Source organism: Oratosquilla oratoria, chromosome 4 (genome assembly GCF_046742065.1).
Source record: "Oratosquilla oratoria isolate Oo_2021 chromosome 4, ASM4674206v1, whole genome shotgun sequence".
Taxonomy (NCBI): domain Eukaryota; kingdom Metazoa; phylum Arthropoda; class Malacostraca; order Stomatopoda; family Squillidae; genus Oratosquilla; species Oratosquilla oratoria.
This window is the reverse complement of record NC_134780.1, coordinates 42,727,522-42,752,858: the sequence shown is the minus strand read 5'-3', so window position 1 is coordinate 42,752,858 and position 25,337 is coordinate 42,727,522. Positions and strand designations below refer to the sequence as shown.

Here is a 25,337-nt window from a genome sequence, read left to right as displayed (position 1 = left end):
CACGCACACACACACACACACACAGAGAGAGAGAGAGAGAGAGAGAGAAAAAAAGAGAGAGCCGCACTGTCCACCAGTAACGCCCTTTTCATCAGTATCACTATGCTCTACCACTAAATCCAACACTGCCACTACCACCATCACATCAACACGCTCCTTTTCCTCCCTCCTCCTCTTCCCCCCCCCCTCTTCCACCTCCACCTATTCCTCCACCTCCTCCTCCTCTTCAGCCCTCCGACACTCGAGAACGGGTTTCCTATCAGGGCCATCTTAATGCACCTTCCTTCATAACTAAATTGTTTCGCCGATTGTGGAAGGCGAGGGGGCTTAGAGGTCCTGCTGCTCCGCGCGCACCAGACCCCATACGGGGTGGAAAGGGGCACCTGGTGGTGGTGGTGGTGGTGGTGGTGGTGGTGGTGGTGGCGGTGGTGGCGGTGCTGAAGTGGAGATAGTGGTGGAGGAGGTAGGCTAAGTGAGGGTGGAAGTAGTCTCAGGGACATTGCTGACGATGGCAATCGTGGTATAGGTGATGAACTATGTCGGGTCTAGGTAGTGTAGCAGTATATTGACGCTGGTCACGGTGAACATAGATGGGAACACTCCTCGGTTAATGAAGAACGGTCCCTCGGAACCACCTGGACCGGACCAAGAGAGCTAGATGAACCGTGGGGACTAAATGGACTCAAATTAATTAGGAAGTTGAAGTCTATAGAAAGCTGCAACTCACGTAGGGGGGCGGGCGGGAAGGGCAAGGGGCGGGTGAGGGTAGCAGGAGGGAAGCAGAGGCACCAGAGGAGGGAGGAGGAGGAGGAGGAGGTAGAAGAAGAGAGGTAAAGGACGAAGGATAAGGGAAGGATGAGATGTGATGGTTGTTTAGGTACCAAAGGACTAGGAGAAGGAACGAAAAGTAAAATGCTTAGAAAAAGGGAGTGGATGAAGGACAATGAGAAAGGCGGGAAGGTGGAAGGGTAAAAGTGGAAAAATGTGGAAGGGGTGGAAGGTGGAAGGTGAAGACTCAGACCTCAGAAAACGGGGAGCGGGGAATGAATCCAAAAGTGACCATAGAGAAAACGGAATCACAAAATAATAATAATAATAAGTAGAAAAAACAAATGAGAAAATGGAGAGTGGACGTCAGGAAATAGTTAAAAGAAAATTAATGAAGAATAAGAAGATGGGTATAGAAAACGCAAAGAAGGTTACGACCGGTAATCCTAGTACGGGTTGATAAACAAATAAACTGGAATTGAACTCGGCACAAAAGCTTCACAGAACGTTCCCCCAACGAACAGCAATGGGTGGATACAAGAAAACCACGTACAAACCCAAAGAAAGGTTACAAAGGGAAGCGATAAGCACAATAAACACGTGAATAGAGATGGAAGGATAAAGAGAGAGATGAATAGAGGAGTACGGTTGTGGATATTTAGTGGCAAAGGCATTGTTCGATCAACTCTAGAATTGACAGTTTAGTTCCTATACACATGTAAATAGAATGGATATTTGGGGGTCATAGGTAGTGTGCAGGCTACTGGGAGAATTGGGGCCGTGCAGATAGATGGAGAATCTTGAGGTCTCTGTACCCTTGCCAGCGTTTCTCAACCAGGGTTCCCCGGAACCCTAAGGTTCCGCAAAAGGTCCCTAAGGGTTCCGCGAGAACAAGTGAGATAAGCTAATGCACTTTTGATTTTTTATTTAATTTCATATACGTAATATAATTAAACACGCACGACATATTCTTGGTTATTGTAATAATGCAATATAGACATCATCCTATCTAAGCTATTATTACGATGAAAATAAAATGAGAAAGATATGGTATATGCGTTTTTTTTTTTTTTTTTTTTTTTTTTTTTTTTTTTTTTTTTTTTTTTTTTTTTTTTTTTTTTTTTTTTTTTTTGCGCAGGGGTTCCTTGAGACATGCAATTTATTTTGAATGTTACACAAGGATAAAAAAAAAGTTGAGAAACGCTGCTTTCAGCCGCTGAGGGTCCTGCCTTCAGCCGAATGAAACTGCCTATTGTTCTCTGAAGCAAAACCGATACACAGTGGCAGTCTTCGTGGCTTTAGACCGATTAAAATCGCCTGGCTTCCACCAGACTCCTCGGAGTGGAAGAGTTATGTGAATGATTATTCGAGTTGTTGGGATGTTATGGGAATCGGCGGGGCTATGTAGGTCGTTAAACCTGAACAAAAAAAGTTGTAGATCCAGTTAAGCGTGTGTGTGTGTGAGTGAACGAGTAAATAAATAGGATATATAATATATATATATATATATATTTATATATATATATATATATATATATATATATATATATATAATACACACACACACATATATGTATATATATATATATGTGTGTGTGTGTGTGTGTGTGTGTGTGTGTGTGTGTGTGTGTGTGTGTGTGTGTGTGTGTGTGTGTGTGTGTGTGTGTGTGTGTATTACTTAGTTATTCTATATAGTTATAGCTAAGTTGGAACATAAGTTTGCACGTCGTAGAGGGCATCGCCAGTTACTACGCGAATACCTCAATGGAATTTTCCAGATCCAAAAACAGATGAGAAATACTGCCGAAGAAGAGTCACGGTCTGGTATAACATATTTGTCGACTGGCTTGTCTGTTTGTCTGTCAATCCATCTGCCCATCCGTGCAAGTCTCTTGTCTGTGTCTCTGCTTCAGTCTGCTCCTCCACTCATCCAGAATAAGTTCGCTTGAATGAGCAAATCCACTTGAACCTACTATTTGCAAGCACGAAGGGAAGCGGGGGAGGGAGGGAGGGAGGGAAGTAGGAAGTGTGGGGGGAAAGGGGGGAAGGGATGAAGGAGATATGTGTGTGGGGGAGGAAGGAAAGGGAAGAAGGGATGAGGGAAGTATGTGTGTTTGGAGAAAGGCAAGGGAGGAAGAGAATAAGAAAATGAGGAAGGGAAGAGGGGAGGAAGGGAGGAAGGGAAAGAGGAAGTATGCGTGGAGAGGGAGGAAGGAAGGTAAGAGAAAGAAGAGAAAGAAGAGAGATCCTGTTCTCCTTTTCCGCCATCAACCCCCCCCCCCCGCCTCCCGGCGCCTGCTATAAAAGAAATCCGAGAAGTTCCTGAGACCGGCCTTACGCTGACCTACACCTATGAACAAAAGCTCTAAGCCTGACACGTCCCGAGAACAGCACGCACGACCCCTGGGCTGCACCTGGATGGGGAGCAATAGATTCCTTTCTGTCTGTGACAAGGAATGACGCAGACTCGACTCGTGACAAATTCGGGGACCAACGAAGAAACTGTTACTCGTTTACCGAGGCGTTTCGTCAAAGTTATGTTGAAGTTCGATCTTTCACTGAGTTTCGTTCGATCCTATGTTAAGGTTGATCAAAGATTAACGTAATCGAACCTAACCTAACCTGACCTAAATTCCTGGTCTGGTTTTCGAATAGTTGCATGCGAGTTCATTCAACGTTTTACGTAAAACAACCTAATTTACCTAGCAATTAAAATTCTTATACATCCTGAAGCGAAAATAACAAAGATATAACCAAATAAATATCTAAATAAGTAGATTACCTCGCGCAGGGCGGGATAGATATGATGAATATATTTTGAACGTGAACACTTGAATACGGGGACGAGACGGTGAGTAGGCACAGGCAGAGACATCTCGCCGATAACACGCCCACATCGGTATTTTAAGACTTGAGTCGACAGAGGTCCTCCTCATCATCTTCGTTTCTTTCTTTATTGGCTGTTGTCGACACCAACCTCCAAGTATCAAGCCGATATGTAATTTCTTTCTTTTGATTTTCAATAAGTGTAGGCTTCCTCCTCTACCCTCACCTCCCCATTCGACTCTAGTGTCTCCACTCAAGGGAGGAAGGGAAAGGAAGGGAACGGGGAGTTGCTTGCCCTACTCAGCAAGGTCGCGCCGCCGTGCCCAAATTGTTCCATTGATTGTTTGTACTGCCAAGTTCCTGATTGTTTGGATTGTGGCGGCCGGAGGTGGTGTGGGTGGGGGTTGGGGGGGTTGGCAGCCGCGGGGACCGAAGGGAGGGTGGGTTGGGGTTGGCTGATGTTACTTTTGGGCAAGAATAGGGTGTCAAGAGGTCGTGAATGAACAAGCGAGAGGTTCATAAACCTTAATGTATTGATGCTTCCTCCCACCAACCACGCAATCGTTGCACATCATCTGTCGACTGCGCATACAGTCAGGTTGTCGACGTCTTGTGGTAATGTCAGGAAGATCAGTTACAAGTTTTTAACCATCGAGTAGTTCTTTAGACTACGAAGCTGGGGAAGCTTATTGCATAAGAAGGTTTAAGAATACAAAGAGCAAAGGGGTGTACGTGGTTATAGTTTCACTTGATTTCCTTCCCATCTGCGCTTAATGAGCTATGGGAAGATTCTGCTAACCATTGTGGAAAGAAAGGACCGTGGTTGGCAGAGGAGGTGTGGGTGGTCAGCAACTGCCTCAAGCAAAGAATTAAAGTGGCAGAGTATTGGTGTTGTCACTGGTGTCAGTGCACCATCGTAGTGTGATTCTCTCTCCATGTCTTTCTCCCTCTTCTCTCCTTTTCCCACCTCCCACACCCCGTTTAGCAAAGTTCTCACTCGAGTGGTGGACGGCGAGCCTCAAGTGTAAGCGACTGTTGAACATTCCCAGAAACAACGGTGTTTTAAAAAGACCTTTAACAGGGACCAGCCCCTCTTGAGGGCGTGGCCACTACTGATGGCATCGCTGCGGCCGGGTCGAACAATACTTGTTAACAAGGCGAAGTCGTGGGGGAGAGGGGAGGGAGGTCGGGGGTGGTAGCAGGAGCCGCCGACGCCACCCCGGCCCCCGTCGACTCCTTTTGATACGTCGCAAACGTTGCTTAATCACCCGTCTTGGATGTGGATTGGGAGCTATAATAATGGGTGCGAGGGAAAGAAGGCAACAGGAAAGGAAAGTTGGTGTGTGTGTGTATGTGTGTGTGTGTGTGTGTGTGTGTGTGTGTGTGTGTGTGTGTGTGTGTGTGTGTGTGTGTGTGTGTGTGTGTGTGTGTGTGTGTGTGCAAGCATCCATGCGTGTATCAAATTATACTTCAACAGAGGTGTCCTCAATATCAAAAGAAAAATGTTGGGTCTTGCTGGCTGGCTAGCTTTCTTTGGTGTGTCTGCCATAGCTTCCCAGTTGTAACACATCCTTTAGCTCAAGATTAACTACAGGTTCACGAAGTAATTCACGTCTTTTATCTGCATATTTGTGTGTGGTTCTGAGTACTTCCCCTTTCGGGGTTTTTGACTTTTTCATATATTTACTTCTGTGTTTAATAATTAATCAATTTCTTTCCTGCCTCCGACCTCGTTATGAACCAAAAGATCCCCTGTCGGTTTGCCTAGTCAATGTAATCATTTGTAATGTACAATGATGTATATGTAGAGAGGGCAAGGGTGGAGGGGAGGGTGGAAGAGGGTCGGGAGTGATCAGGCATTCAGTAAGACAGATGGGAAAGGTCGAGCTGAGGTTTTGCTTGTGCAAGCAACTGCCTCAAGCCTTCGTGACGTTGAAATGTCGATCTAAAGCACTACCAACCGACGAATGCGTATACACACATACACACACGCGCGCGCGCGTCCGCTCGCATGACCCCCAACCGAACGGCAAAGGACAAATATTATTGCTCCAAACAGCTTTCATGTTATCTGCCTTTTTGTGGTTTCGGGAACAGAGAAGGGCACCCCACTCGCCTCCGTACCCAGACGCGCACAAACACACACTCACACAGACACAGACACCCTCGTGAGGCCCAGAAGAGATCCGGTAAGGGAACTGAACACTTTGAAGAAGAAGGACAAAAAAGAAAAAATCTCCGGAATTTCCTGCCAGGCTAGGTCAAATGACGACTTACAAGTGGGTGGTTGTCGATAAGGGGCGACGGTTTCTCTTGCCAAGCTGGAAATTGCCGTCTACTGACAAATGCAGTAAACTCGTTGGCTGTTGGGGGAATGAAATATGAATAAAATCGCCTGGCGGCAGCTGGAAGAAATGTGTCTGGATGACCCCAATACCGATAGAAGGGCTAATGGCTGGCGTTTAATTTCAGGCAATGTGGACTTTTTTATTACTTCTATTTTTATTTTGAATTATTATTATTTTATTAATTGTTATTATCATTATTATTATTATTATTATTATTATTATTATTATTATTATTATTATTATTATTATCATTATTATTATTATTACCATCATTTTTTTCATTTTGATATTGTTATTATGATTATAATTTTTGTTATTATTATTGTTATTAGTATAACTATCATCATCATTTTTATCATTACTATCATTATGATTGATATTATAATAATTATTATGAGTACTATTATTACTGTTACTGCTATGCTGTTATTCCTGTTATTTAACATTTGTGTAAAGATTTCCCCATTGTTGACCTGGCATTAGAGATGGTCATTTCTCACTCCGCTTTCCAAATAACAAAATAAAAACAACAACAACAGATAATAATAATAATAATAATAATAATAATAATAATAATAATAATAATAATAATAATAAACAATCGAAATAAGGACTAACCTTACCTTTTCTTCCTGTTGCAGCCGTGAGTCCCAGCTTAGCCAGCCTGTCCCTAAGTCCCATGGGATCAGTGCCCCCGTCCATGGTGGCCAACCCGAGGGACACCCTGGTGGGTGCCCCCGGGGCCCTGAAGAACACCATCCGGGACCCTCTGAGCAAGGCTCCTATCGACTACACGCGATACGTCAAACGCTTTTCGTCTTCGCTGGAATGTGGTTCTCTCATGTGCAAAGAATTAAACCACAGGTACGTGCTCGAGAAAAAAAATAAATAAATAAAATCATCTTACCCCCTAGACACCTCACCTACACTCCTTCCTCCCCCTCCTATCAAAAATCGATATGAATATATTAATTCACTTCAAATCTAATCTCCGACTGGCTTCTCTGAGCACCTTGCTATCTCCAATCTCTTCCTCCAATCTAAAGCCCTTCCACACAATGGCAGACATTAAAGATTTTGTTCTGGCGAAGGATAGGGAGCTATTTTATGCATGTGTGGGCCTTTAGCCAAAATTAAATACGTGAAGTGCGTCACCATGTCAAAAAAGTTAATCTCTCGGTTCCGATATGATCCGATCCGATTAGATGCAATCCGATACGATCCAGTACGATCCGATCCGATGTGTTCTCTCGGGAATTGCCTTGACATGCGACCCTGCCCACATCTTTTAATTCATTTTATTTTTAACTTTCTCTTACTAAGTTCATTTCTCTTTTTTATCTGTCATAAATCAGTAAAACGTAAATAATATCTCAAGGCATGTCTGCCCCTTCTGTATTTCTGATAAAGAAAAGTATACTTATGATAATTTATTCTTTGTTCGATTCATCTGTTTTCCTCTTTACCTTCTCCCACTTCGCCACTTTTCTTGTCGTTCCTTTCAAACTTTTTCGATCTGCATTCCCAGACTGTCTCTCCCGATGTCAGCCAATCCCTTTTACATCAACAGCAATTAATAATACACTTGACAATGTAAACCCAACGAGATATTTCTGTCTCCGTTTGACGCCGTGATGGCAGCAGCAACAGAATAGACAACAACATCACTTTTAGCCCGAAGCTGTGTGGCGAGCACATGCGTTGTTTATAAGTGATCGTATCACAGAAAATAATTATCGTATTTCATCTGTTACCTGAGAAGGAATAAATGACGTACACATACGAAAATATACTGTTTGTCTTTAATAGGCCCGAATTCTCTGCGATATATAGTCACTTTTCTGTTATTATTCTAGAACTAACCGTCAGTACTGTGTAGTACAGTATTTTTTATTCTGGCATATGCTAGGCGGTTTCATTCAGTAGAAGGTTAGTTTTGTGTGAATGTCTTCTCGATTATTCAAGAACACTTAAGGGATCCACCCCTCAGCTAAGTTTGGCATTTGTTTTTCATACGGTATTGAATGTTAAGAAATCTTCTATGGGTTACCAGAGCATAATCTCAGGGTTTTTTTAATCCGCAAATGTTTGTCACCTCAGAGAAATAATGAAATTTCCAACATAAAATTTAATTAAAAATTCTTCGTTCCTTAATTCTTGGATGCATTTTTTCTATCTCAATTAAGGTAAATAAGGAGCTAACATCTGGCAATGCTACAACCTTGACAAATATGTTTTCTTCCATATTATAAACTGTAATATCAACATTTACAATATGGGCAGTGATAAATATAAAATTACCCCAGACAAAGAGTTGAATACAAGATAGCCAACTTCCAGCGACCCCAATGATTTGAATTCTGTAACGGTTGGAAAATAGTTATTGTCTCGTCAGCTTTTTTTTTTTTTTCTCTCTCTCTCTCTCTCGGTGCACCATTTGCACGTTTACTGGCTGCTCGTAGACACATCGTCCAATTATTTCTTTGGATGCTGATTTCTTCATCTCCCCATTCGCCACTCGCTTTTGCTGACGACATGACGTATAAACCCGCCGCAACCAATCACGGTCTCCGATACATAAACATTCTTGCCTGCGTTGTGCGCTAGAATGATACACAAAAACTCAATTAGCAGTTTGTATGATTGTTCGCTTGTACCTTCTGATGTTTCATTGCATAGGTGATATAATTAGAATCTAAATTTAGACTGATTTTGAAAGAAAAGAACCGAAAGGTATCCAAAGTCACTTTCGTGTTAAGGGTTGAGACACAGATGCGCATTCGGCACAGCCGTACAAGACATAAACAAACCGACTTCACAGAGGCTGGTATCGCCCCTCTTCCAAGCCTCCACCGTTCGCGAATGCCTTCCAACTAACGAACATTATCTACAATCTCTCAGCAGGAACTCCGTCGCCATGATTTTGCTAAAACCTCTTAGCCCGCTCGTTCGTTTTTCTTCGTGCACTTGTTGCAGTGACATTGAAACGATGGACTTAATGAACTAACGCAGGCACCAACCTTATGCGCGCGCGTACACACACACACCACACACACACACACACACACACGCACGCACACACACATACACACAGAGAGGGTGCATATATCGTACATGACACTTGCCTTTCCAATTGTGAAGGACGTAATGCCATTACCAGTTTGTATATTCACTCCGAAAAAACAAAATTAGTTATTGCCTCGGGTCGAAAGTGACGTGTTTATTCAGTCATTTGTGTGGCTTCATAAGTGACACTATCATAGGAGTCAAAATATTTGGTGAACACTAATGAAACGTGCTAGTGAGCCGACGACATCGAAGACAAGTACGCTGCATCATAAACTTCCTCGTTTTCTATGCGTGGGTCGATCGAAACGGATTTCGTCTTTTGTCTTATTTCATCGTATTCCATTTCAGTGTACTTGACTTTGTATTGTCTTATTTTATTACATCTTATCTGTTTTTATTTCGTTCAGTTTTATTCCTATGTACCTAAATTAAAAAATAACGAATTCTTCGTTTTTCCCGAAGTGGTTAATTGATTGGCATAGAATACTGGTGCTGCTATGAACAGTACTTAACGATGAAATGTTAGATGAAACAAAACATAGGGGAAAAATAAAATGGTGATTAACAAAAATATATATTTTGATTAGTGATAAACGACGTAGAAATCAAATACTTCCTGTTGCAAATATAGAAAACAAAAGATGGTTAATCTAAGATAAAAATTGATCAAGAATATCGCATTCATGAATTTAAAAAATTCATTTATCCTCTGGTTTGCAAGTGCCATTTCCTAGCAGAATGCCATGGGCTTTCAATTGAATAATATATCCTGTTCTTATCTTACAAAAAATCCACGAGATCCTTTAGAGCATCGAAGAGATTAAGGGAGTTCTACCAATTATAATTTTATAACAAATGCACCGTCAGTAGCAGTACCGACGCTGCTTTCGCTACATATGAAAAAGATAAAACAGAGAAAACTAGAAAAGGAAATAAGAGAAAGAAAGAGAAAACGATGTAGAGAGATATAAAAGAAAGAAAGAGAAAGAGAGAGTGATAGTACGGAAGAGAGAAATTAGGCTTCATTACACTTCGGCCTCCCACCCCCACTCCCCTCTTCCCTCGCCAAAAAGTCTCTGACCTGAGGCAAAGGTCAGGAGACACTCTTGTGACCTCGACTGCCCTAGAACCACAGCACGGAGGAGGGAGACGTCCGGTAATAGTGTCCAACTATGCGGAAATAGAAGAAGACGAAGAAGGAGGAGAGAGATGTGAGGGGGGGGGGACGTTGACACGAACCAGGATATGGTGAAAAATGGATGAGGAACGTGAATAGAAACCCTTAGACTTTATCCGAAAACGCTAACATATAGGTGACAAGAGCAGTGTGTGTTTGTTTGTTTGTGTGTGTGTGTTTGTTTACGTGTGCATGTGTACGGAAACGTGTACATTTAGCCCAAAGTACATCGTTCCAGTTTACCTATTATTTCATTAAGATGGGAATTCTTGTTTGTCGAAAAGTGAGGCAAATTTGAAATATTATGAAAATTCTTAGAAATTTTGTAATTAATATTTTGTAATATGAATTTTGATAACGATCAAATGAAACATTCCGAAACGAACGAACCACTACGAGATGAGCGAGACGAAAATATAAACAACAGAATAAGGGAATATGAAAAAAGTCTTATCTTGGTAAAAAAAATTCAAAGTAATATTATGTTTCACCATTATGCTAAACGGAATATAGAAAAAAATATATTGATAGAACAATTTACATTTTAATATCAAATCATCTAGTAATACGTTTTACTCTTTTTGGTCCAACCATGGAATTATTTACATGAACGACATGACGTCATAAACGCTTCCTTGCAATACCATCATGACAAAGATGCTTGATTTCCTGTCTTATGTTTATCATGGAGATATATATTCATGGAAACAAAGATAATCTCTAAGGGTAATACTTTGTGACAGTTTAGAATAATATGACAAAATACTTGCCCAGGTATTATATAGTCTAAATATTAAACAACCGTTTGACTGGATTATGGAGGACATAGTATGTGTTTAGAGATTCAGCTCGGACTGGTAACTGTTGGGATCGTCGAGTAGTGGCGGTAAAGAAAACGTTATGGCAAAGAGAGAGATGAGGTGAGGAGAAGGACAAATGGGAGGCCAGAGAAGGGTTAGGATGCGAAGGGAGCATATGGAGGGAAAAAGAACGTAACACACTCTTTTTCTCTTTACTCACTCATACTCATACTCATACTCTCTCTCTCTCTCTCTCTCTCTCTCTCTCTCTCTCTCTCTCTCTCTCTCTCTCTCTCTCTCTCTCTCTCTCTCTCTCTCCACATTCCTCTTTTCCCTCCCCATTTTGCCCCTTCTCTCTTTAAACGTCCAGAATTAACTACTCCATTTTTTGTGCTGCTTTTTGAAACATAAAAAATAATGAAAAATGAAATTATTGAAGACAAGGCTTCTGACCCTCGCAGACACCCAGTTCCGTCTCCCACCGTGTCACCACCTCTGACCAAATTCCTCTCCCGCAGTCCCACCCCACCCCTGCCCCCAGCCCATATCAATCCTTTCCTGAAACCTCAGCACATGTCACAACCCGCCCCCTCCTCCCTACGGCTCCCGGGGGAGTGGTTGTCGTGTCACTCGCCATCCCCCTAAACATGATGAAGGGGCCAACCCTAGTGGCACTGAAGGCCAAGCGCACGCGTGGGTTGGCACTGGGACATGGCGACCACCACCATCCCCCAACCTCCTGCACGAGCAGCCTACGTGATTTGTGGCCCCGAGCAAGGTGGACTCCGGGTCCGGACGAGACTGGGTGACCTCTTCTGGAGGGGCTACTGACCCACGGGGCAAAAGAGACTGGGGAAGGGTGGAGGAGGGGGAAACTACTGACAGTTAAGTCTGGTGCCAAAGACGGTTTAAAGTGACGAGTTGCGCGCTGTGGCGAGCTGGGCCATTTTTAGTACAACCAGATTTTTTTTTCTCACTAACTTTTTCCCTTTTGAAAGGTGTGGCGAAGGTTTGTCGGCGGTAACGTTAGTCGAGATTTTATTTGCAATTTCGGAACTGTGAAAAGGGGGTTTCGTGAGAGACTGTGGTTGTGAATCTGCATCTACTTTGCATGTGCTTCCTTTCAGATGAACAAAATCGCCTGGCTACAGTGGAAACGAAACTTATAAATCGATTTTGGCAGTCAGAGAGCTAACGAGGAAGGAGGGCGTTTGGGTTGTGCGTGGATTTCTAAGGAATTTGAACACTGTTTCTAAGATTTGCCTAGTACAGTGATACTAATTCCGAAAATTAGTTGTAACTAGTGTCAGTGGATTTTATTCAGTATTGAAGTGACCTCCAGGCAAGTAAGAAACAGTAGCCCATAAATAAGTTCCACAAGTCCAGAAGCCGTAAACTAGCCAGAATCCAACCTTCAGAAGTTCGACCAGAATACAATTCGATTTATCTACAGAATCATCGATTCAGTAGTTACGTTTCTGTACTCGGTGTCGTTTGGGTTAAATGTGTATCAGGATTCTTGTAAATAATATCCTTCTGGTATCCTTTAGGATTGTCGATCTTCATGCCTCTACAAGGCCTTATCTCCCTTGAGTGGGTCTGAAGGGTTCACAAAATTCCCAATAGTAAACAAGTGTCCCAGCCTATAACCACAGTCGTTATATATTTACTCTCTACCATCCTTATTCAGATATGCACACATAGAGACCCAACCAGGGATCTCCGGAACAGAGCTTCATAAGCTCTTGAAACTCTTCTCCTTTCTCGTGTTTTCGTTTCGTATCTCGAAGAGGTGTCTGGATACTTCGTAGACTTATCATTTTCTGTGCCGAAGGGAACAAACAGGCTCTTCTCTTTTAATATCCGGTTGAATGATATCAGTTCCCTCTTCGCTGGGCTCATTACCAGCGCATTCACACATCGAGTTTTATGTATTTATCTCAAGTTCTTCTGTGGACCACTCGCCAGCGCGTCCTCCTTCCAGCCTTTACGAGATGCATAAATCACGCGCGTGCGTAATATTATATAGAATATGTTACGTTTTCGAGCCCGAGACTTGTTTAATGCCGCGATTTAATGTCATTTTCGCGCTTGACTCTGCCTTTATGGAAAGCTTTAATTGTTTCCCTTTTCCCCACCCCCAAAGGACTGATTATAGTTTATGCATGCATATTATGATAAAATTACTTTTATGTATATAAGTACATGCACTCGCGCGCACACACACACACACACACACACACACACACACACACACACACACACACACACACACACACACACACACACACACACACACACACACACACACACACACACACACACACCTTCCTAAAGTACAGGTTTGTAACATATACTGCGCATATATATGTGGACATAAACATATTGTATAATATACATAATATTATGGAACAAGAGCAACATCACCTACACTTGATGCTACTATAACTTCTTTAATGTATTTGTTATTTCATCAGTTCCCTAATCTAAAATCACAACTATGTATATATGCACTTGCTGTGTCAACAAATATGGACCCTTGCTACCACCAAAACATAAAAAAAATAAAAAATAAAATAAAACCCGAACACCCACCCACGGCGTCAGTGTTCAACGGACCCCTAACCAGCCACCCTCAACACATCGACTTCCTCTCTTTCTCATCGACAAAACATTCTTGTCTCCCAACAGAGAACATTTCCACTGCCTGGAGTGTAGCTGCAAGGTCTTCAGCAAGAAGGAGGAGATGATACGTCACTTTAAATGGCACAAGAAGAGGGACGAGAGCCTTCAGCATGGCTTCATGAGGTACTCTCCCACCGACGACTGTTCCGATAGGTTCGACAACTGCTCCCACAACCACAAGCAGACGCACTACCACTGCCTCAAGGTAAGCACCGTTTGCGTCTGGGTTCTTGTTTTCGTTTTAGCGCGCTTCAACGGAGATTCATAATATCCTTGATCATTCCATCCGTCCCTCTTTGTAATACTTATCTTTCCCCGCCTGCGTACCGCCCGCTCGTTCTCGCTCCCATCCTTATCCTCTCTCTCTCTCTCTCCCTCTCTCTCTCTCTCTCCTGATGCTCTCCAGCTTATTTCCTTGGAGATCAAGGCGGGTTAAGATCGAGGACGAGATTCCTGCAAGGCTCGAACCAGTGTTCCTTTGCGGTCTGCTCAAAAACAACTACCGCTTGTTGACACAAGCACCCGTGGACTCGACCAGACGATACAAACACTTAGAGGCGACAACGTAACCATTTGGCGCTAACAGACGACGTTCTGGAGATTTACCAGACGACATAAAATCATCCTGGTATTAGCACACGAAATAGTTGAAGACCAGATTGCAGGCGAGAGGGTCCCTTACGGGACAAGCGGAACAACGAGCAATTGTACAAGAGGTTGAAATGTTTGAAGAAATAGCAAATGAAATCCACCAAGGCTAGCACACGGTATATATTTAAGTAAGAGGACACACGGAGGGCTGGGCGAAACTAGTCGATAAAACTTTTTACTGCTCGGCAGGGCATGGCGACGTGACCCTGCAAACGAGATACTAACTGATGTTTTAAACGCGACAAGGGATAAAAACAAACGTTAGGAAGGAGAAGAAGAAGAAGAAAAAAAACTTTGTGTAGAAAACGATTACCGGCAGACACTGGTGTCGTTCATGGAACGACAGGAGAGTGTTCGACATAGCTGGGGCGGTGTTCTTTAACCTTTAATGGATAACTGGTGTCTTACCCCAGGCTTTGGAATACACCTTTCCATAATAAACAATCAAGTTCATCAGTCATTCGACAGCCTTTGGAGCCCTTGCGCAAATGTTCCTTCAAGACACACCAATCGAAATACGAATCCTTCAACTGGTGAGGTAGAACAACGCCAATAAGGGTAAGAAAGATAATAATGAAAAGAAATACCTGACGATGGCAAAATCTCCCAGAGGGACCTGAAGAACCCCAGACCGCAGCCTCAAGATCCATCAGACTTAATCTGCTGCCGAAGACGCCACAAGGAGTCTCTGATGCCATACCCTGAGGATCGATCTGACGGTGGTGGTGGTGGTGGTGGTGGTGGTGGTGGTGGTGGTGGTGGTGGTGGTGGTGGTGGTGGAGGCATGGAAGGAAGTGGTGGTTCTGGTGGTAGTGGTGGATAGGATCAGGACGACGTTATCAACTGAATGAAGCGGAAATGAAGGACGTTGATGGTGATATAAGGATAATGAATGTGAAAGCAAAGAATACTTTAGCCATGGAACGGCTCGTTACTTCGGGTTACTTCGTATTCTTAGAATAAGAGTGCAGGTGCCACTGAAGACAACAGCTGGTGCAGTTGTAAGAACAGGTGGTTCTGGTGGCTGGGGCTGGCCCTACTTTCGTCTAACAAGGAAGTAATAACAAAGAGTGTGATGGTAGAGAGCTAACGACACTCTGACATACGATAACTCGACTTCTGCTCTTCGTGGTCACAATCATCATTAAAACGAGAATTGGGACTGAATGGGAATAGTTTATCGAAATAGAATCCTTGGACGACAGGAGGGGTTTTGGTGTCCCTTGACTGAATAAAATCTTTTAACGTCTACCAGAAATCGATATAAGAACAAATCCTGTTGTCTACGGGTCCAGGAATCCATTAAATTAAACACATCTCCCTTATTCAGCTCGACCGCATCTCTTCGGCAAGGAGCCGGGTCAAGATGAATGGATATGCCTGGATGGGATCCCTAAAGAGGGTCAAATGTGATATAAAAAAGAGAGGAGAAGAAGAGGAAAAGAAAGAGCGAGAACAAAAAAAAATCCTGGACGAGAGAAATCAAAGAGAGCTTCGGGGGGCGAACAAATGTCTTGGCCCGTTTTCTATGCCCGCATGGGCTAGTCATAGGAGCGACGACCCCGTATTTGGACAGAGAGGATTAGAAGAAGGATCGGCCGTTAGGCATTCGGATTAAGTGATCTTGACGCGCGATTTCATCAGCTTCTTGATATAAGTAGTTTCCGATTCTTTATCCATACTTTTGTCGCGACTGAGGAGGGAATCTATTGTCGATGACATCTAAAAGTTGTTGTTTATTAAGAACGAATGAATAAAAGAATATGCGCACACCTAACAACATTATTACGTACTTGCTAATAAAATCATTACGTTCTCAGTCTGTTGCGGTGTAAAAGTTTTGCCGTAGGGTAAATTTGCATTCGCTTTGGGGCTATTTTGAAATGAGTGATGTGTTGTTTTAGTGTCGTGTGGCCCACAAGAAAGAGACTAATAATAATTTGGACCTTGTCTGCTGCAACCTTGCTCTTTTCTTCCTTTCTCTTCTTCTCAGGCTGCCCTTTGTCTACATGTGTGTGTTTGTGTGTGTGTCAGTGTGTGTGTCAGTGTGTGTGTGTGTGTGTGTGTGTGTGTGTGTGTGTGTGTGTGTGTGTGTGTGTGTGTGTGTGTGTGTGTGTGTGTGTGTCAGTGTGTGCGTGTGTGCGTGTGTGTCAGTGTGTGCGTGTGTGCGTGTGTGTGTGTGTGTGTGTGTGTGTGTGTGTGTGTGTGTGTGTGTGTGTGTGTAATAATGATATTAATATACGGTTTATGTAATAATAATGGTAATATACGGTTTATTGGGTATAGCAGCATTACTGCTGAAAATATACAGCCTACAGAATTATAAATTTATAAAACTAGAACAGTGAAAAGATGTTACAAGCATTAAAAACAAAACAAAATAGTGAGCTTAGGAATAGCCGTGTTTTGTGTGTGTGTGTGTGTGTGTGTGTGTGTGTGTGTGTGTGTGTGTGTGTGTGTGTGTGTGTGTGTGTGTGTGTGTATGCACGTATATGCACGTATGTATGTATTTTACACATACTGTATAACAGTCTGTGAAGGAAAGATATTCTTAAAGGAATATCATGATGATATATATTCATATAAATTTTACGATTAGTCTGTTAGATAACAGTTTATATATTCACAGCCTCTCAGAGCTTACCCCGCCTCGATTATTGGAGAGAGAAAAAAAATCGAAGAAGTAGAAAATGAACAGATATATAAAACGAACCGTGCCTTAACTTCAACGAATTATGATTTAAACGAGTCGGCGAGCTGGCACCGATAAGGTGTGTGTTTACGATAAGCCTGATATCTTCCCTGCTTATCTTGTGAGGTCATTAAGGCGGACAAAAAGGTGCAGGATGTGCACACACTCAGACCCCGCGGGTAAACAAACGCGCTTCGAAGTAGCTAACCCGCAAATCAAAAAGCGAGGTTATTGACATCATCGTCGTCGTCGTCGTCTTCTGAATCAATTCCTCAGATTTGCTCCTCTCGTCATTTGTCTAAATGGGTCTTTCCTCCCTCCCTCCTCCCACCGTTTTCTTCAATAACCATCATCCCATTTTCTTTATTTCTTGAACGCCATCTTGACCTGACACGCAGGAGAATAGGAAGATAAGGGACCAGATTCTAGTCGTCTTTGGCTGATTACTTCTTTCGCCTTTCCCCTCAAAGTTTGGTCCCGAGATGTGTTTTACTCTTTTTCTTTCTTTCCCCCTTGTCTTGGTATCCCGTCCCCTTTCCCTCCCTCTCTCCCTCACACTCCCCCCAAAACACAGTAGATTTTAAATTCTCACTGCTCACAACAGTTGTCCCCCTCTCCCTTTCTCTATGTATATACCCACACACTCACACACACACACACACACACACACACACACACACACACACACACACACACACACACACACACACACACACACACACACACACACATACATACATACATCCTAGATCGCCCCCCTCGTGTTCACTCCTTCCACCTCTGCCTTCCACACCTCTTTTACTAGTCTTTCTTCACTCATTCTTTCCATGTTTCCAAACCATCCCAATACTCTTTCATCCACCCTATCTCCCAACTCCCTTTCCACTCCTGTTCTCCTCCTCACCTCCTCATTTCTCACTCTATCTACCCTAGTAACCCCAATCATACTTCTCGGACACCTCATCTCAAACACATTCAAACTCTTTCTCTCTTCCTCTCATATGTTCCATATTTCTGCCCCATATAGTATTGTCGGCACAATCACTCCTTCATACAATCTCCTCTTAGCATCCATTTCCAAATGTTTATTTCTCATTACACTTTTTAATCCACCAAGGCATTTACTCGCTTCTCTCAATCTACATTCTACCTCCACCCCCACTCCTCCCTTTCCTGCCACATTCGCTCCCAAGTATCTAAGACTATCCACTTCCTCCAGTCTCTCTCCCTTAATACTCATTTCCAGTCTGCTACCACTTTCACCCCTTGTACATCTCATCACCTTACTTTTACCCACATTTATTTTCAACTTCCTTCTTTCACACACTTTCCCAAACTCTGTCACCAACTTCCTCAATCCCTCCTCTGATCCTGCTACAAGCGCAGTGTCGTCAGCAAACAACATCTCCAATCCCTGACCCACCACCCTTTCATTTACCATTCGCACCACCCCATCCATGTAAAAATTGAACAGCCAGGGTGACATAACACATCCCTGACGAAGTCCCACCTTTACCTCAAACCCCTCACTCTCTCCATTTCTAATCCTGACACACGCTCTACTACCCTCATAAAAACTCTTGACAGCTCCTAAAAGCTTTCCTCCTATTCCGTATAGCTGCAATTCCTCCCACAGTTCCTCCCTGTCTACCCTGTCATAAGCCTTTTCCAAATCCATTAAAGCCCAAAAAACATCCTTACCTTTTCCTATAGCTTTCTCACATACATGTGTGTGTGTGTTTGTGTGTGTGTGTGTGTGTGTGTGTGTGTGTGTGTGTGTGTGTGTGTGTGTGTATGTATACATACATGTGTGTGTGTATAATATATATATATATATATATATATATATATATATGTATGTATGTAGGTATCTATCTGTCTATCTATCTGACTGTGTATGTACCTGTCTATCTACCTACCTATCTACCAGCTCTCGGTTATTCAATACCACCACCTTTACTTTGATTTTCAATCCAGAGTTTTCTCCCATCTGAATGAAATAACCTGATCTCGGTCGGCATAGAACCCATAGAATACGTCAACGTCTTGATGGGGTTAATCAAATCGCTTGTGGACAGCCAGCAGAAAGTTACAGGCGACAGAGTCCAACGCTCTTTTGTTGTGGAATAAAATGTTGGTGACGTAAAAGGGGTCAGGAAAGCAGTGTCCAGTTAAGTGGGGAGCGTCCCACTCCCAAATGGTCTCGTTATTTATCTTCTGATGTGTAAGGTATTTACTGCGTAAATAAATACAAAATTTACCGGAGGCACTTGTTTTCTCATTCTAAGTTTCTCCAGTCATGTGTATTTTTTTATACATTTCATTTTACATTTCTATCATGAGATTGTAGGGGAGCGGGGGAGTGCTATGTAGACAAGGTACCACAGAATTTAGAACTTAGTAGAATGTTGAATATGGATGTGTGAAGGAGGGGGATGGGGTCAGGAGGGGCGTTAGGGGGGTTATTAGGGCGTTAGGAAAGGACTTGAATGTGCAAAAGACTAAGAACCTTCGCCCCGAAGTTATGACAAGAACTTTGGTCGGGAAATGTTCTTCTTGGTGCAGACCTTTGATGTTGACAGGGCCCATACACCGTACGGTTCGAATTCGTCATATTTACAAAGACAATAGTGTTTGTTTAAAAAGGAGAGAAGAGGAAGAAACGAGGATGTTTCTTTTGCGGTGTTGCCATGGTGTTGTGCTGGTGATGGAGTTGGTGTAGACTGAGGGGGGATGAGGTTGATGGTGACCGCAGGAGCAGCGGCGACGGCGGCGGGAGGTCTCATAGTACGTGACTATCCATCCGACCGCAGCTACAAACGAGAGGTCAAGCCGCAGGCGGCACCGCAGAGGGAACCGCAAAGGCTTGGGCATGCGGCAGACTTCAGGTGGGTAGATCTCTGTTGCGGCCTATGGGTATGTGGCACAGGAGGCGGACATGGCGTGTTATGGATTTGGGATGCCACAGAAGTCTGTCAATGGTGCCAATCGTCACTGAAAAAGGTACCCAGAGGCTTCTTTCATTTATTCTAGGCATGATTGCCTTTGCCGGAGCTCACTGACGTCACACGTTGAATCCCATTCGGGACTCGAACCCCCATCTAGCTAGTTCCTTGCCTTCAGAGGTGGGCCCACGTGACAGAAGGTCTATTTAGTGCCTCGTTTTCAACTATCATGCTAGAACGATAATAACCAGCGCAAGTAACAATTAGCACGTTTGTTTTCAACGCTGCTGTTATCGTGTTTGGACAAGATCCTTTCAGTCCCTTCTGGGTGTTTTCATCAGAGCAAAGCTTACATGGCATGGCCGTCTCCACTATGGATTAGTCATAACGTGTAACGCGATGAGCATGTGCGAACTGTCACAGAACGCTCGGGGCCACAGAGTCAGTCAACAAACCGTTAAACAAACCTCATTAAATCTTATGTACATTCGGATTCAAAAGTTCGGCGACATCCGTATGGCATTCTTATCTCAGAGTGTATGCCGCCGCATGGGAGGGATTTATTTGTACAATATTTTAATCTTGTACTAATTAACAAATGCGTCCGCGGCACAGTATGTATCACGCGATTAAGCCGCCATCTTTTATCTGATGGAGACAAGGCAAACTTGTCGTCGAACTTCGAAAAGCTGTACATAAACTTAACTCACGCGGCAGTTAATTCTGAAATTGCCTTCATAAAGATTTACCAGCGAGTTTTACACGAAGGGAAAGCCAACAAGGGGGAGGATTTTACAGCGTGGAAACGAAAGACGTGTGTAGAAAGAGAAGACAAAAAAAGAAGAAGGGAAGCATGGCCTCGTTCATTATATACAGTATATATATATATATATATATTTTTTAATCTTTCATTCACTTTTTCTCTTTATTTAATCTTCGCGAGGCCTCATTATCTTCGGATTTTTGCTACTGTCCCTCATTCCCTCTTACAACTCCCTTTCTTCGTCCACTCTTCTCTGTTCTTTTCTTCCTTCCCCTCCACTCCCCTGACGCACCTGCTACTCCCGCTTGCCACTTCGTTACCATTTCTCTTCGATGATTTAAAGTTGTTTGTGGCTCTAACCCAACCCACGCACTACCTGTCGTGTCTTCCTTTACATCTTTTTTCTTTATATGCACAAGTGTACACGCACGACGAGAAAAAGAAAAATGAGAGAAAAAGAAAGAAAGAAAAAAAAAACAGCAACTCAACAGCTGCAAAACGACAGCCACGATGCCCCCACCGCGCCGCGTCGTATGTCTTCGTCTTCCGCAGTTTAGAGATGAATCCCAGCTCATCCGTAGATCAAGAAGCTTCAACGTCATATCGTCATCACTCATGAGGCCCCTGCGTCTGAACCCGGCGAAATGGTGGGAAAAAAAAGCTAAACGATCTGCATGCAAAGCGGAATCAAAAACCGTAAGATCGTACAAGTGTGTTTGAGAAATCAAATACCAAGTATCTCACGAAACACGTCCACTCTCTTTCGCTTTACCCATAATTCCCTGGCTTTTGTTTTCTCTGCCGAGGCTCCTTCCCTGCACCCCAAACGAGGAATATTGTATCTACATCCGCTCGCCACACTGGGAAAGACTCGGGCAATTTGCAGATCTCTTTTAAAGGTCAAACTGCTAAAAGGACACCCGATATCGGTCTAAAAACGGGCCAGAGCATACCGTAACGTTTTTCCCGTCTAAAAACAAAACACGACCGCCAAGCGTTCATCCATTCGCCTGTCTCCCATGCCCAAGTCTCGTCTCCTTCATTCCCAGACTCGAACCCAGCAGATCTCTTGAGTTTCTAATTAACCCAGACGTGTAAAAACAGCGTGTTCTTACGGATGCCGTTTATGTCTTGGTGGCAGGTGGTTACTGTTTGGAGAGAGGTTGGCCAGCTGATCCAAAGAGCTGGCTGGGTTTCTTTATGCTCCAAGCAGTTGACAGCTGCTGTGACTTAACTTTTTTGGGGGACAGGGCCTTTGATGTAAGTTAGACAATTCGTTTCCTGCCTGATGACTATTACAAAGACGGCAACATTGGCTTGGGGGCTCGGTTGGTGCTGGGAAGAGCGCAACTATGAAAGTACGCAGTGAAACCATTGAACAAATGAAGCAAGGGTCTTGCTCTGCTCCATCACCTGAAGACGACCATCAAAATCTTGTTAACCCATTCAACTTCGATGACAAGATGTCTTGTCATTTGGTCAAATAAAACAAAAAATCAGAATAAAACAACAAAATGTTTGATGATCAAACAACACGAGTTTCAGAGGGAAAGGTAGTCGATTTAGTCACCAAAACGTCTTTTGATATTATCATAACACACAAATGCCTTCTTGCGTGTACGAGAGAGATCTCAGAAACAGTTACATTTACTCTTCACGAAACGCAAAATCTTGTGCACTTGTTAATTGAGTTTCAGAGGTAAAGGTAGTCGATTTAGTCACTAAAGCGTCTTTTGATATTATCGTAACACACAAATGCCCTTCTACATGTACGAGAGGCGTCTCAGAAACAGTTACATTAAGTCTTCAGGAAACGTGAGGAACCTTGACATACCAGTTTTAATTTAAAAGCAATTCTAAAAAAAAGAGACCTTTTTTATAAGTCATAACAGAAGCTGGAATTGGCCGTAGATCAAATCTTCTGACAAGAATACTTAACTTCGTAGGAAGGAGTAAAGAACGAGAGATAAAAACCAACCACAAACCAACCGGCAAATAATAAAGTGACGGAGGGACCAGAATATTAATAGTATTTTTGTAAAAGTTTTTCTACAAATGCCATCAACAGGTCAGACCAATTATAACCCTAACCTTACCTAACCCGACCCTAACTTAACACAACCCTAACTTTCTACGCTAATCTAGCATTACGTAAGCAAACCTAACATGTCTTAACATAAATCTAACCTAACACTGTTAAACCTAACCTAGCCTTACGTAACCAAACCTAACATGTCTTAACATAAATCTAACCTAACACTTAACCTAACCTAACCTAACCTAACGCTGCCTACCCAAGTCCGAGCCAACTAATAACCATCAAGACCATTTTACCGTGTGGTTTGCCCCTGAGCACTCTGTCTCATTGCTCCCCCCCCCCGTGCCCCCGCCCCCCACCCCACCTTCCCCACCGGGCAGTCACCAGTATGCTCGTTGTTCTGTAATCAAATGACAACAAACTGCTACTTTACTCTCAAAGATTTTACGGGCGACATTCAAGGCTAGCAGAGAGGAAAAAATACAACAAAAAGACAATTTAGGAACCAAGCGTGAGTGTATAAATTTGCTGTGACGAAGAAAAAGCAAACGCTTGTGTATATTTAACGAATCTCTGCTCAGGAACTCTGGCTAATATATATACATTTATGGTGTGTAACTTTAAGACTACATGTGTGGCCATGTGTGTAATTGCATGTGCGTGTTTGCGTACCTGTGTGCGTGGGTGAGTGCGTGCGTGCGTGCGCGTCTAACTAGATGATAAATATATATGAATAAATAGATCTTTGCCTATTTTAAAACATCTGGCAAGCGAACACCTAGAATTGATCGAAGTTGGAAATTACGAACGAAGCGAGTCAAAACACGAGAAAAAAACATTACCTCAAAGAAAGCGTTAACGAAAAATATATTAGTGTGTGTGTATGTGTGTGCGTGTGCGTGTGTGTGTGTGTGTGTGTGTGTGTGTGTGTGTGTGTGTGTGTCTGAATAGATGCGTGTCATCTTGCAAGGGCGAAAGAAGATGAAATCTCTCCCCATCTTTCTGCAGCTGTAAGTGGATATGAAAACAGTGCAATATGGCAAGAAACTAGAGATCAACCATAACTGTCGCTACTCATGCTATAGCCTCCAATCCCCCCACAACTCCCACTTCATAACCTCCCCCACCTCCCTACCCCCACGTCTCAAGTCTCCTTGTCACCCTCTCAGTCTCCTCTCCTCTCCAAATGTGACGTTTGTACGCTCACTAAAACCTGATTCCTGATGTCCCCACAGCCACAGGCTTCAAGAGACTAGTCCTCAGAGGAATTAGATCGTTTGTCGTTAATCAGAACGAAAGGGATTAAATTCCCAGTAATACGACGAGGCCTACACCATTGCCGAACCCACACCAAAACAATATTAATCTCTTTATGTTCCTATATCGCCATGTGACGGAGTGATCGTTTAGCACGCTAGCCCGTATCTCAAACTCCGTGGGTACGGACCCGTCCCTACAGATTTCCTCGTACCATCTTATGAAAACTCTCCGATAGATACTGAGCTGCAGGTAGTCAGTCCGAAGGCGAGGGAAAAGAAACCAATTCACAAGTGTTCTCATGAAGGTTGTGACACTGTCGCGAGAGAGAGAGAGAGAGAGAGAGAGAGAGAGAGAGAGAGAGAGAGAGAGAGAGAAGAGTATCCCTCAGCCTCATTTCCTTGTGATCATTTTACCACACGCTTCCATCCTTCCCCACCCCTTCGCTCTCCGCCGACGTCTCTCCGGCCGTACTACTTCTGTCTTCTTAGTGGTACGTAGTGTTACCCCTAGAGGGCGTTCTGTGTGTGTGTGTGTGTGTGTGTGTGTGTGTGTGTGTGTGTGTGTGTGTGTGTGTGTGTGTGTGTGTGTGTGTGTGTGTGTGTGTGTGAAAGTGGGTATATCTATAAAACGCATATGTACGTGTGTAAGCAAGCACACACACACACACACACACACACACACACACACACACACACACACACACACACACACACACACACACACACACACACACACACACACACACACACACACACGACTCGTGGCGCGGTGGTTTGAATTCTCGCCTGCCACTACGCCGGTCCGTGTTCGAATCCCGCCCAGGACTGAAATAATTTCAGTATCTCTGCAATTCGAGTCGTTACTCCAACTCTCGTGGGCGGGGAGTTGGGTGTGTGTGTGCGTGTAAGGTCACAGCATTACCCATAGATCGGTCATATGAGCTCTTAGCTCTCTTACGGGAGGGAAATAGCTGTCGATCATGAGTCCAACCCGTGATCCAAAGACCATGGTGAATCACACACACACAGATGCACTGACTCGAAGAACACAATGGAGGAAGAAACTGTGCATTCGGAGAACAAGCAAACTCAAAAGTTAGGTTTCACTAATGGAAGCACCGAGACGGGACCACACAATCTTAGCTCTCATTCTGTATATTACAGTAAGGTAAATATAATCAAGCGCGCGCACACACACACACACACACACACACACACACACACACGTACACATAATGCAGGTACAAACACCATGAATGTCATTGGCTTTCAGTGAGTTCTATTGATCTATCCAACCCCTGCAGATCTTTTCTATT

General features: G+C 43.4%; 1 protein-coding gene across 5 annotated transcripts in view; it reads left to right on the top strand.

Annotated features, from left to right (window-relative positions):
• LOC143024833 (zinc finger protein castor homolog 1-like) overlaps window positions 1–25,337 on the top strand; it is a 775,578-nt gene that overhangs the window by 728,780 nt on the left and 21,461 nt on the right. For all 5 annotated transcript variants that reach the window (XM_076184100.1, XM_076184101.1, XM_076184099.1 and 2 more), the window contains 2 exons: window positions 6,584–6,806; window positions 13,680–13,878. In XM_076184100.1, the coding sequence (XP_076040215.1) occupies window positions 6,584–6,806; window positions 13,680–13,878 (422 nt within the window). The remainder of the gene's footprint in view (window positions 1–6,583; window positions 6,807–13,679; window positions 13,879–25,337) is intronic.